At 60.8% G+C, this 12,939-nt stretch overlaps 2 protein-coding genes across 6 annotated transcripts in view; both read right to left on the bottom strand.

Moving 5' to 3' along the window:
• The window catches only part of DCAKD (dephospho-CoA kinase domain containing), a 135,066-nt gene that overhangs the window by 76,358 nt on the left and 45,769 nt on the right, over positions 1-12,939 (bottom strand). The window lies entirely within an intron of this gene.
• The window catches only part of PLCD3 (phospholipase C delta 3), a 56,569-nt gene that overhangs the window by 9,475 nt on the left and 34,155 nt on the right, over positions 1-12,939 (bottom strand). For all 5 annotated transcript variants that reach the window (XM_084616022.1, XM_084616023.1, XM_084616021.1 and 2 more), the window contains exons 5-9: positions 7,068-7,293; positions 3,149-3,350; positions 1,669-1,813; positions 1,210-1,362; positions 799-945 (exon numbers count right to left, since the gene is read on the bottom strand). In XM_084616022.1, the coding sequence (XP_084472148.1) occupies positions 799-945; positions 1,210-1,362; positions 1,669-1,813; positions 3,149-3,350; positions 7,068-7,293 (873 nt within the window). The remainder of the gene's footprint in view (positions 1-798; positions 946-1,209; positions 1,363-1,668; positions 1,814-3,148; positions 3,351-7,067; positions 7,294-12,939) is intronic.

Below are 12,939 nucleotides of genomic sequence, written 5' to 3'. Positions count from 1 at the left end.
TCTGCCTGTCCAGCAGCTAGGCTGGGGGGAAGTGAGGAAGCTGGGGTCTGGTCTACACTAACGCATGCTGGCACAGCTGTGTCAGCTAGAAGTGTGAAAAAACCACCCCACAACTGACACTGCTAGGCCGGCAAAACCCACAGTGTAGACGCAGCTCTGCTGAGAGAAGAGAGCTTCTGTCAGCACGTGGAGGTGGTGTTACGGCCCGGGCAGAACTTCTCCCTCCCTCTGTCTGCACGAGGGGTTAGGCCAGCGAAGCGAGGCCCGCACAGGCTCTGTAGTGCAGATGTGGTCTGAGAACCGGGGCAGGCCCTGGACAGCTCCTGTCAATTTCACTTTCTGCCAGCAGGGAAACAGCGCAATCGACAAGAGCCAGGCAGGCAGCAAGCTGAAACCTTCCTGGGGTTCTCCTGAAAGGGAATTTGTCTGGAAATCCGGGCAGTGGGGCAGGGGGCAGCTACACACAGGGCAACTTTCTTGGGAGTATCTGAATGAGAGGGAGTGAGAGAAATCCCCGTCGAGAGGCAGTGAATGCCGTGTCTATCTCAACACTGACAGGCCAGGGAGGAGGCAGCCCCCTGCTGCGAACTGGCTGCAAGCCCCTCTGTACCCTTTCCGAGGTGGCTTTGGGATCTCAGGGGCGCTGCCAGCCCGTCCCATGGGGCTGTCGCTCCCCAGCCTCCAGCTAGCGGAGGTCACGCACCAAAGCTGCAGCAGATGCTTTGGCTTCAGTGCCGCAGCCCATCGCTCCGTGCCACAATTCGCAACACGAGGGGCTGGCCCACGGTACCCCCATACCCTCCTGCGGTCTTTGCGCAGCACCCGCTCCTCTTCCTCCTCTTCCTCCTCCTCCTCGTTGTTGTCGGAGAGGAAGCTCATGTTCTCGGGGTCACACACCAGGTCCGGCAGCTTCTTCCCTTTCACCAGGATCTTCCCTTTCAGTTGCTGCATGAGAGGAAAGCCCCTGTCAAAGCTCTGCACCCTGCCCAACCCCCCCCCCACCCCCATTCCCAGGGGCTGTCTGCCCCACTGCGTGGTCCAAGCTGGCCAGGGGGCAGGGGATGGTGGGAGGCAGCACCCAGGGATGCCCATGTGATGAAGCCATGGAGCTTGGGGGTCTGGGTCCCCTCTCTGAGCATTCCCCCCTGCAGGAGTCCATGGGAATGCTGCCCAGGGATCCCTCCCACGGGAAGTCCCAGGGGGTGTTACCTCTGGTGATGGGAGCTCCTTGGGGACCTGCCCATCCAGCATCTGGGTCAGCAGCATGTCTCCCAAGATTGCCTTCATGTGCTGAACCATGGTCACCTGCTGCTCCAGCCCGCAGTGATTCTCCAGGGACAGGATCACGGGGTACGAGGAGTGCTGGGGAGATGGTAGGGGTCAGGGACAGTGCCATGTGGGACTGGGCCCCACCCCCTTCCCAGGCAGGCCAGCAAAGGCAGGACCCTACAGCAGGGTCCACAGGCTGAGCGTGGGATCCCACGGGCCCAGCCCTGGCCCTACTGATGTCAGGGGCAAAACTCCCACTCGTGGGTGGGAGCAGGGTTCAGCTCCATGGCTGGTGGTCACCAGGCAGCTGGGGACAGAGGGGCAAGAAGCACATTGGTGCAAACTCCAGTCCCCTCCTGCTGCAGCAGAGCTGGGCCCTCTGCCCGCCGTGGCACTCACCTTGAAGGCATAGTCCCGGATGATCTCGATGACATCCCTGAAGAGGATCTTAGAGGTCAGGGTGTGGCCGTGGTAGATGACAGGCTCCCCGTTGGAGCCCTCCCAGCAGTCCAGCTCCACACAGCGGCAGCCCTCCATGAATGCCCTGTCGGGGATGGCACGGTTCAGCCAGGGGCTGGCATCGCAAACTGCCACCTCATGCCCTTAATACGAGTCCAGAGATTCCAGCGCAGCTGGGGCCCCTGAGCCTCCCCAGGCAGCCCTGCCCTGGCCCCTGCCCTGTGGTCATGATGTTCTCCCAGAGAACGACTCCCCCCAGAGGTAGTGCAGTGCGGCTGTTCACCCTGAGCTAGTGACGGGCCCTGACCGTCCATCGACATCCTGGTTTACCCTGAGGAGAGCCTGGTGCAGGACACAGCTTGGAGCAGGCACGGAAAGGCAAAGCCCTGGGACGGTGGGCTTGGCTTGATTAAGGCTAAGTGGGGAGATGGGACTGGACAAGGAGTTTTAGACACCTATGGGAGGTGCAGAGCTACTCTGCTGACTCACCCTGCCTGCCAGATCAGGTAGGTCTCATTTAGCTCCAGCTGAGCTGGGACAGCTAGAGGGAGGGCCTGCCAGGAGAAAGAGCTGGCTCAGGACAGAACACAGCCTTGCTTCAGGGATTTGTCTTAGGGGTCAGAACAAAGGCAAACCCTGGCATGGGGAGGGTAGAACTTGTAGCACAGCGTGGGGCTTGGCCATTACCAGAAAGTGAGAGTGGGATCACACTGGAGCATGTCAGGGAGTGAGGCACAGGTGGAGGGGGAGAGAGAGAGACAGTTACCCTGTGGAATTCACTGCTGCAGGATGTTAGTGGAGTAAATTACTTTGTGCCAAACCCTCATCCCCCAATACCAGGGCTGGTGCAGGAGTGACCCAGGGTGCCCTCCCCATTGTGCCCAGAATCAACCAGCAGCTGCTCCTGCAGCCTCAGGGTTGCAGTTCCCTCTGCCCCTGTTGCACTGCTCCCCTCCACTGAGGGTTTGACTGGGGGATCCACACCACAAGATCCACCCCCGAGTCAACTGCAGGGGGAGTCCCCACAGAGGTCTGCTCTCTGACAAGCCTCCTATTATGCTGCATTCAGAACACAGGCCCCATAGACACTGAAATCAACAGGAAAAGGATTCTGCAGCAAGCAGCGCTTGCTGGGATAAAAATGATAAGACCTTTTAGCCCTCATGCTTCAGGGCACTGCCTGCGCCCTGGCTGGGGTCAGGCAGGAATTCCTGCAGATGGATATTGTCAGACAGTCAGAGACTTATCCCTTCTGGGGAAGCGCTCAGCATGGCTGCTGGCCACCAGCGCTGCTCTGCTTCAGCAGGACTAGGCCTATGCTCTAGGCCACCTCTCTGCCCTGCTGGCACACCCCCCTCCAGATGGGTCTCAATACCCTCCCAACCCTGCCAGTTCCCCATGTTCTGCCCGGCCCCCTTACCTGATGTAGGCTTCCGTGCTGCTGGCTCCCCCGATCTGATTGTCGGTCAGGTAGGTGTTGTGGGAGGTGGAGATGAAGTAATGGCAGAGGGGCTGGCTCATGTCCTGGTAGACGTCGGTGTGCTCCTGGTTCAGGATGTCACCAGCCGCAGACAGCAGGTACATCATGAACCCGTCCAGCATCATGCGGTTGTGCTGTTTGGCTGCAGGGACCACATTTCCAGGGGCTCTTTAAAGGCTCCTCCCCAGATTTCGGAACTAGTGTCTGTGCACGAGGCAACGTGTCCATGTCGGGAATTTCAAGCTGTCACAGCCTCTCACCCCTATTTGGAACCCTCGGGGGTTAGCAAGCCTAGGGGTTAGAGTCTGGGAGTCCTGATGCGACCCTGGCTGGGACAGGGATTGTGGGCGCTAAAGTAGGGGCTGGGGTGGCAGGAATCCTGGGCCCCGTGCCCAGCTCCATGAGGGTGTGTGGTCTGTCCTGGCTAGAACTTGGCACTAGGACCTGGGTTCTCTCTGGCTCTGCTGCAGTCTCACTGTGTGGCCTTGGACACGTCCCCTTGCCCACTCTGTGCCTCGGTTTCCCCAGCTGTATCGCATTCCCCTCTCGCGCACACTCTGGTGCCATGTCCCTCCCACGGGGAGTAGACTAGGAAGCAGTGAAAAGTGCAGGGGTTGAGATCAGGCACAGGCTGGGGCGTGATTTCTGTCAGCCATGCATTCCCACAGGGCGGCCTGGGCTGAGAGCTCTGTCATGGGGCCTCCATTTGTCCAGCTGTCAGTGAGTTTCTAGCGCCCCAATCAGCATCTACGCCACGAAGGCTCAGCCCCAGCGTCCTCTGCCCCAGCCATGGCAGGTGTCTGGATCTTGAGTTAGCAGCAATGGGGCCACGGGAGCGTTTTACAAATCTAGGCTGATTGTCCAACGCTGCTGCCGTGCCAGTGAAGAAACCAGCCAGCCAGCTCCCCGAGGCAGCCCCACAGGGCACTTCACCCCCAGCCTTGGGCCACTTGGTTCCTTTTCCTTATTGCTCATAAACCATCCTAGACACAACTGTGTGCCAGTCGCCCTGGGCTGAGATAGCCCAGCTGGGGCAACCAGGGGTCAGGACAGGAAGCGAGGCTCTCTGTGCCAGCTGGGAGCACACTCGGCTCTGAGAGGAACAGGAGAGACACCATCCGGGAATGCGGGAGTGGGGCTTCTGGGATTGCTTCAGCTGCGATTAGCATAACGAAGCACTGCCAAACCACATGCAAAACCTCAGCAGATCTCCCCTACCCACGGATGTGGCTCCGCTGACCGCAGTGGAATTACCCCTGATTCCTCCCCGCAGTAAACTACAGCACAGCTGGACCACTGGAATCTCCCTCCGTTCCAGCCCTATTGCGTGGCTGGCCCCAGCTGCGTCAGGGGCTGCAGCAAAACCCTGGGTCTAAACTCCCCTGGGCTCAGAGGAGGTTCAGATCTGGGTCTGCAGCCTCAGTGCAACCATGCTCGCAGCATGGGAAATGCCGAGAAAACCCCTCCAGCCCCTGAGCGCCTCAGCGCCGCGGCAAACCAGCACCGCAGAGGGCAAAGCCAGGATAGGCCACAGTGTGCACTGGAGTCTCAAGGCCTCAGATATGCTGGAGCTTGTCCCACAACAAAGATCTTTTCTCCAGCTCTGGTTTCATGAGCGCTGTCGCAGCGGCACCGGGGCTGGGATGCAAAATATGGATCCGGATCCGAACCTCCTCGCAGTCCAGGGATGTTTACTGCTGCAGCCTGTTTACACAGCCACAAAGTTCAGCCAAGCCAGCTCCTAATGGTAAAGCTGGTTGCACTGCGCATGGCTGAGGCAGAGCAGACAAGGCGGAGAAAACGGTGTTACCCCACGGGCTCCCAGCTCTGCTGTACCCTCTGGGAGAACAGCTCCCAGCCGGGAAAGTCTAGCTGCCTCTGGACCCAGCTTCCAGCCCCCATCTCAGCCCCCCCAGTCTGGATCGTCTGTGGGCGCTCCTGTCTTCCCAGCCCACGACAGCTCCGCACAGTCACAGAGACACAGCGTTAAAGCCAGAGGGGCCACCAGGGCACAGGCCACCAGCCCTCCCAGCCCCCCACAAGAGTAAAGTCAATGAATTAGTGTGTGCCACAAGCAGAGATGGGAGCCGAAGGGCACCAGGGCCCGAGGCCTCGCAATGGCAGGGGAATGATGAAGTGAGAGACACCCAGATAATCCTGGCCAGTGACCCGCTCCCCATGCTACAGTGGAAGGCGAACCCCGCCAGGACCCCACTTAAACTTCCTCACTGTGATCACACAGCACGGCCCTGAAGGCTCTCCGAGCCGGACTGGACCCAGACGGGCTCCCAGGATGAGGCCTGGCTGAGGTCAGGGGTGTTCACACGGGGCTGGTGCGTTGGTTCTGCCCATTGCAGAACCAGGGGCCGGATCCGGACACAAAGCTTGGCCCTGTCTAGCTGAACCAGCCATTCCAGACAGAGGGGCCAGGCAGAGCTGACCCAGCCCTGAGGTTCGGGGTGTCCTCATAGAATATCAGGATCGGAAGGGACCTCAGGAGGTATCTAGTCCAACCCCCTGCTCAAAGCAGGGCCAATCCCCAATTTTTGCCCCAGATCCCTAAATGGCCCCCTCAAGGATTGAACTCACAACCCTGGGTTTAGCAGGCCAATGCTCAAAGCACTGAGCGATCCCTCCCGCCCAGGGCAGGGCTGCTTTGGGCCACTCAGTACGAGAGAGAAGAACTCGCACCTGGGACTGCGAAGCAGGGACCAGGGGTGTTCTGATCTGCCGGGTGGTCCTGGCGCCAGTCCCCTGCGGCCCACGCCTGCTAGATCAGTTAGTCCCCATCCCTAGCTCCAGCCTGTTCCAGCCTGCTCAGGGAGGGGCTGCCAGGCCGGGCTCTGGGGAGGGCTCCCCACAAATGCCAGCTGCCTTCCGGGGCAGGCCCAGCTCCCCGCCATTGCACCAGCCTCTGCTCCTGCCCCTGCTGCTCCGTCCCTCACCGGTCCCCTTCAATCCAGGCCTGATTTGTGCGGCCACTTGCCCCAGCTCAGGTCAGCCCCATCACACCCACGGTGCAGGCCAGCCAGGCTGTATAGCACCTTTGATGGGAATGTCTCCAATTCATTAATCCTCACCACCCCCCTGACAGATGGGGAAACTGAGGCACAGAGCGAGGACCTGACTTGTCCAAGGTCTTGCAGCGAGTCAGTGGCAGAGCCAGGGACAGAACCCGGAAGTCTGACTGCCCGTTCCCCTGTTGTAACCACCAGAACTTCCCCCCTTAGAACACAGGAAAGAACCCAGGTGTCCTGATACCCAGCCCGCTGCTATAACCACTAGACCATGTCTCCGTCTGTCTGGGCTGGAGAAAGGAGCTAGAAGAACCTGTGGACACCAACACTTGGGTGTGCACAGAAGTGGCACTGGTTTAAAACCGACGTTTGTTAATCAGGAGCAGCAATGGGGTTTGGACCTGCCCTGAGACCCGGGAGCATCTCCACCATGCGCCATCAGGAGTCCCCATGTCGCACAGCTGGGAATCCCCATGGAAACCCACCCTGCCAAGGCTCTTGCCCCTGTGAGCTGAGTTTGTCCATTCTCAGCCCAGTTTCTACTGGGAGGTGCAGCCAGGTCCCCAGAACCAACCACCATGACGCAGTGGTACCAGGCCCAAGGACTGAAAGAGCCACAGAGACTGTATCCACCTCTCCTTCCTAGATGGGCTCTTTGCAGGATCGGACTAGGCACAATGGCCAGGCGGCTAGACAGGCACCCAAGGGAGCCATGCATTGCTCGGGGCTAGAGCGCCAAGCTCTGAGTGCTGAGCTGGCTGTTCTCTGACAGCAGGGGGCGGTGGTGCACACCCCCGTGCTCCGGCCAGCCGCTGGGGCTGGGGCTCATGGGGGGACCCTACCTTTCTCGCTGAGCTCATAGGTCTGGATGATGGTGTGGGCATGCGCCAGGTCAGCATCCTCGCCCTGGTCCTGCAGGAACGCCCCCAGCTCCTTGGCCGACAGCACGCAGTCCTGCCCCGAGTAGCGGTGGAACAGCTCCTCCAGCTCGGGCCGCTTCATCAGCAGGGTGCAGAACTCCTCGATCTCGTGCTCCTCCAGCCGGTCGTTGCTGGACTTATCGCACTCCTGGGGGAGAGAAAGCCCAGCTCACACGCAGCCAGCCCCTCCCATCGGGAAGGCATCGAACAGCCTGGGATCAAAGCGGGGCCGCTGGAGCCCCCCGTGCCCTGCCCGAGGGAAAGGGGCCGGGGGCTGGACCAGACACAGCCACCCTCCTGGGTGCTGGGAGAGGAGTCTGGCGGGTCTCCGCTGCCCTTCTGTGACACTTCCATGGCCCCGCAGTATCTGAGCACTCGCAGCCTAATGTCCTCACAGCCATGCAGGCCTGGAAGGCAGGGCAGAGTGCTCCCACCCCCCCACCCCAGCTCAGAGGGGAAACTGAGGCACTGAGAGGCTACATGACTGCGCAAGGCACACAGGGAGTCTGTGGCAGAGCAGAGCCTCGAACCCAGGTGTTCTAGGCTAGTGCCCTAATCACCAGCCCATCCTTCCTCCGCCTGGTTGCCAGGTGCCCACATCCCTAGAGAGGCAGCTGGGGCCTTGTCAGCAGCCAGGGCCAGAGTCTGAACTGCCCTTCTCCCTGGGGGCACCTCATAGGCTGGAGCAGGCCTGGGGGAGGGCATCTGCCTTCCTGCCAGGGCATCCCTGCTGTGCAGATCTGCAGGCCTTTGGGCCCCAGGACGGCCACGCAGGTAACTTCCCCTTCTCCCACCCCATGGGCCTGATCCAAAGCCCCTCCACGCTCTCAGCGGGCACAGCCCCAGGCCCCAGTTCACCCCCCCACAGGGTGGCAGCCCAGCGCCCGCAGCAGGGAGGGGGTTTGTCAGGCCACTGGGTACTCGAGAGGGAAGGGGCCCAAGATCCTATGGACAGCGACGTGCGCAGGGCAGGAGCAAAACAGGCCCTGCTGGGACCCTGGCTGGAATAACAGGGGGGCTGCAGGTCAGGACCGAGTGGCACTGGCCAAGCCCCAGGCAGGAGCCGCAGAGGGTGCTGGGATCAGGCAGGGCTGAGCTGGGCAGGGTCTCAGGACTGGAAGAGCCAGGGGGCTGCAAGGCCCCACTGAGGAGTATTGGCAGGGCGGGGGCAGGGCGGGGAGCAGGTCCTGGGGCTGGAAGAGCCGGGGGGCTGCAGTGAGGTGCAGCAGCAGAGTGGTGTGAGGATGTTGCCCATGCCCGGCCCACGCCTGTGTAACCAGAGCTATCCGTCTGCCTGTACAAACACCACACGGGGCCACCTCATCTGGAGGGGGCACAGCACAGAGCAGCCTGCCAGCAGCGCCCCGTTTAACGCCTTGGACGGGCATTTCCGCCGCAGCCAGGCGCGCCAGAGCTGGGGGGTGCCTGGGGGTGACGGCAGGCAGGGTCTCTGCTCAATTGCTGTTCAACAGGAGTGAGTTGTGAGCCGCTGCACGCAGGGCCAGGCTGGGAGACGAATCCATAACCTCACAAGCTGTGGTGGGTGAGGCAACTCGCAGGAACCCGGGCGAGCCGGCGACCGAGTCTAAGCTGCCTGCGGGCAGTCAGAACGGCCTGACACCAGGTGCCGCATGCCAGGACAGGCCATTTCATCCCCGTCTCGGGAGTTTCCGAGGAAGGAGCCTGATCCGATGGCCAGAGCTGGGAGCCAGGATGCCTGGGTTCTCCTCCTGCCCAGGAGGAGAGAAGCTCCATGCTCAAAGCAGGGGTATTACGAAGCCCTACAGCTGCGGGAACTTGGAGGAAGTGACCGACCCAAGGTCATGCAGTGAGTCAGTGGCAGAGCAGAGAACAGAGCCCAGGGCTGTATCTACACAGAGCCTCTCGCAGACCCCGGCTCCGTCCGTGCTGGCATTCGTACCGAGCAGGTGGGTTTACAGCCTGGCACTTGGCCACTCGGTGACCTTTGGGCAGAGCACTCGCCCCCTCGCCCTGGCCCTCCCTCACTGGGGCTGGGCTCCGGCTGCTGCGTTTGGAGCCAGGCTTGGATTTCGGGGCGCCAAAGTGCATGGGTGGAAGTTCCTCTCTGCTGCAGTGCCTAACCCACCATGCTGTGCCCAGGCAAGCCCTGAGGGGAAGGGAGGTGCCACACCGCTCCCAAGAGCAGGCCTGGAGTCTGCACAAAGTCACCCTAGGGAACCTGCCCTGCTAGTCTGTGCAGAGCAGCCCAGAGCCAGCCGTACCCCAGCCTGGGCTGCTGCGCTCGGGGCCAGTGGCATGGGAGGCTCTAATTCTAGCTGGCCTGGCAGACAGGCTTTGGCATCATGCACACACCCCTGCAGGCAGCAGCTCCCCTGCCCGGCGGGACGGCGGGGTCCAAACACAGTGCGGGAGTGCAGCAAGGGGGCCCAGGAGAGACGCTCTGCCAAGTGGGGACGTGATTCTGACCCTCCCTTGGTAAAGCACCTGGAGATCTCCAGACGGAAGGGGCAGATCAAGGGGCCCTGGCTGTCGGCCCAAGGACAGACCACCCCAGGGTGCTGTGGTCAGTGGTGGAAATTCCCGCCCACCCCATTAAAGCTCCTGCCGCTTGTTTCCCGCAGGCCCCTCCCTGCTAAAGCAGCTGCTCTCAGCTGATGAACAGATGGCGCCATGAGAAGCAGGGTGGTCCTGGGCGAGAACATGGAAATGGGGGGGCCATGATCCAGCCCTCCGACCCGGGTCTTAAGAAACTTCTTCCCATTGACCCCCCTGGTGTCCAGGCCCCGCTGTGCTCAGGGTCTGCCTTTGCCAGCAGGAACACGGGTGGGAAACCAAACCCTGGAGCTGGGCTGGGAGCTCAGGGCAGGCTCTGGCCTGGAGGGGAAGGGTGGACGTGTGGCCACGGTGCTGGACGAGGACTCAGGATACTGGGGCTCAGTTCCTGGCTCTGCCACTGACTCAGTGGCGTGACCTTGGCCAAGTCACAAAGGCCTGAAGTTTCCCAAGAACTTGGCAGGTTCTGAGCCCTTGTAACTCTCCCCCCATCAGGTGCCGCAAGGCCTGCATCCCCAGTGATGCTGATTTCCAGCACTGCTGGGAATGTTCTTTACAACTGAGTTCGGTGGTGATGAAAGCAGCTGATTGGGCAAGTGGCTGCTGTGGGTGGGAGCCAGAGAACTGCTGGGAGTGACTCTGGATTCAGACCCCCCACCTTCTCCTGAGCTCCTACCAGCTGAAGTTTTGCTCCCGAGACCAACTCCGCACAGCAAGCTGTGATTCATTTCACAAACAGCATCTCGCTGGCTGCGTGACCAGCGCCCAGCCAGCAGGGCACGGAATTCAGAGACCTCGTCCTGCAAGACTCATTCAGGGTATGTCTCCACTGCATGGACACACCGCGGCTCGCCCGTGACAGCTGGTCAGGCTCGGGCTCGGGGGCTGGTTAACTACAGTGTAGACATTTGGGCTTCGGTTGGAGCCCAGGCTCTGGGACCCTACAAGGGGCGACTGTAGGTCATCTGTGGCCACTGCTGACCTCACAGCTCCGAAGCCCTGGCCAGACGCCAGACTGGGGAATTCCAAATTCCCCCAGCGCTTTCTGTTGGAGACAGGATTCTCCTTCACTTGCTTCCTAAACTCCTGCCGTGTTGTTGTATGCTGATAGACTGTTGCCATGTTCCACCCCAGAGGTGGCTGCACCAGTGCACTGTGGTGGTCGGGCTCTGTTCTCTCCCACATGTATTGCAGGATCAAGCCTGGCCCAGGGGCAGCTTGTGACAGGCGCTGGGGATGTTCTGGGTAAAAGCAGCTCAGATCCTAGCAACCTGCTTCCCGAGGACAGCTGTGCTGCCCTGGGGGAGGCAGTGCGGCCTCGCAGCCCCAACATCCAACTGACACCAGGAGTCCTGACAGTGACTCAGCATGTGGCCTTGGATAACACCTCACACCTCCATGCCTCAGTTTCCCCATCTGTTCCAGACACACACAGACAAGCTAGCTAACATGTGAGACGCTCAGGAGAAGCCACCTCCCCTGGGGAAAACAGGGGTAATAAACAGCCCACTGGACTGTAGACCCCAGCCCTGGCCACACACACACAGCTGCAGGTTGGAGCTTTCGGGCATGAATTCCGGGAGTGGATGTCGGGGTGGCTGGTGGCCCCAGGCAGCAGGTCTGTGCCTTGAGGCCCCTCCCTCCTCCTTGGCTTTGTTTGTGATTCCAAGGAACAGGCTCCGGTCCTGGAAGCAGCCCTGCCCATGCCCTGGTCCCTCTCTCTTGACTTCTGGTTGCTCCTGAGCACCTAATGGGACACAGGTTTCAGAGTAACAGCCGTGTCAGTCTGTATTCGCAAAAAGAACAGGAGGACTTGGGGCACCTTAGAGACTAACCAATTTATTAGAGCATCAGCTTTCGTGAGCTACAGCTCACTGCATCGGATGCATCCACAGTATGTTTCCACAGGCTGCATCCGATGCAGTGAGCCGTAGCTCACGAAAGCTCATGCGCAAATAAATGGGTTAGTCTCTAAGGTGCCCCAAGTCCTCCTGTTCTTAATGGGACACAGCTGTTCCTGGCGTTGCAGCAACAGGTGGGGCTGGGAATGCAACTGTTGGAACGAGCTGCTCTACTCCATCAGGCCTGCAGGGCCCACAGGCTGGCTGGGGTGGGGGGAAGCACAGGAGGGCCCTGATCCTGGCCCTGGCCCTGCAGCCTATGACAAAGGCGCTCACAGATGCACTGAGTCTGACAGTTCTCTGACAGTGGGATCGGAGGCTCTGCCTCACTTGGCTTGGCTGGACTCAGGACCTTGCTGTAGGTGCTGGGCAAGCGTCCCCGTGTTGGACCCAGAGACCTCGCTCCCAGACTCTGAAACGAGATCAGCAGCAGCCCCTCTGCAGCCGGGGGAAGTTCGCACCTGGGCCAGAACTCTGCAGACTGGGCCCACGCAGCCCTTGCCATCTAGGGTCCTTATGGGTGAGAGGCACAGGCTGGTGCCATCCCCTCTGTGACGCCCTCCCCAGGGCCAACCTTACAGGGGGGCAAGGAGCGGGGTGGGGCTGGGGTGTGAGGCCATGGAAGAGAGCTCAGGGCAATGCGGGGGAGGCAGCAGGACCCAGGGGTGATGGGGGGAGAGGCAGTGGGGACCAGGGAGGATGGATGCGGAGCCCCGGGAGGTGGGGGGGGCCAGCGGCGATGGAGGGATGGGGGGGGCCGTGGGAGGCAGGGGGGGCCCAGCAGCGTTGGAGGGATGGGGGGGCTTGGGAGGCAGTGGGGGCCAGGATGATGGAGGGATGGGGGTTGGGGGAAGCAGGCGGGACCAGGGGCAGTGGACGGATGGGCGGCACTGTTCCCTCTAAGCCGTGCGCGTGTGTGTGTGCACACAGATCCTAAACCCCATGCACACGGCGAAACATCGCGCACACAACAATTTGCACAGAAGACATTTTTTGCACACACGGCCTGTCAAAAATTAGAAGGAACATTGATGGGTGGTGGGGGGCGGGCCAATGGAGGGATGGGTGGGGGCCGGGGAGGCAGGGCGAGCCAGGGCGATAGAGAGATTGAATGAATGGACTATAAGGTGGGTAGAAAGCTGGCTAAATTGTCAGGCTCAACGGGTAGTGATCAATGGCTCCATGTCTAGTTGGCAGCCGGTATCAAGTGGAGTGCCCCAAGGGTCGGTCCTGGGGCCGGTTTTGTTCAATATCTTTATTAATGATCTGGAGGATGGTGTGGATTGCACTCTCAGCAAATTTGCGGATGATACTAAACAGGGAGGAGTGGTAGATATGCTGGAGGGCAGGGATAGGAT

The sequence above is a fragment of the Lepidochelys olivacea genome, assembly GCF_965140295.1.
Source record: "Lepidochelys olivacea isolate rLepOli2 genome assembly, chromosome: 27".
NCBI lineage: Eukaryota > Metazoa > Chordata > Testudines > Cheloniidae > Lepidochelys > Lepidochelys olivacea.
This window is presented reverse-complemented; position numbering and strand designations above follow the sequence as displayed.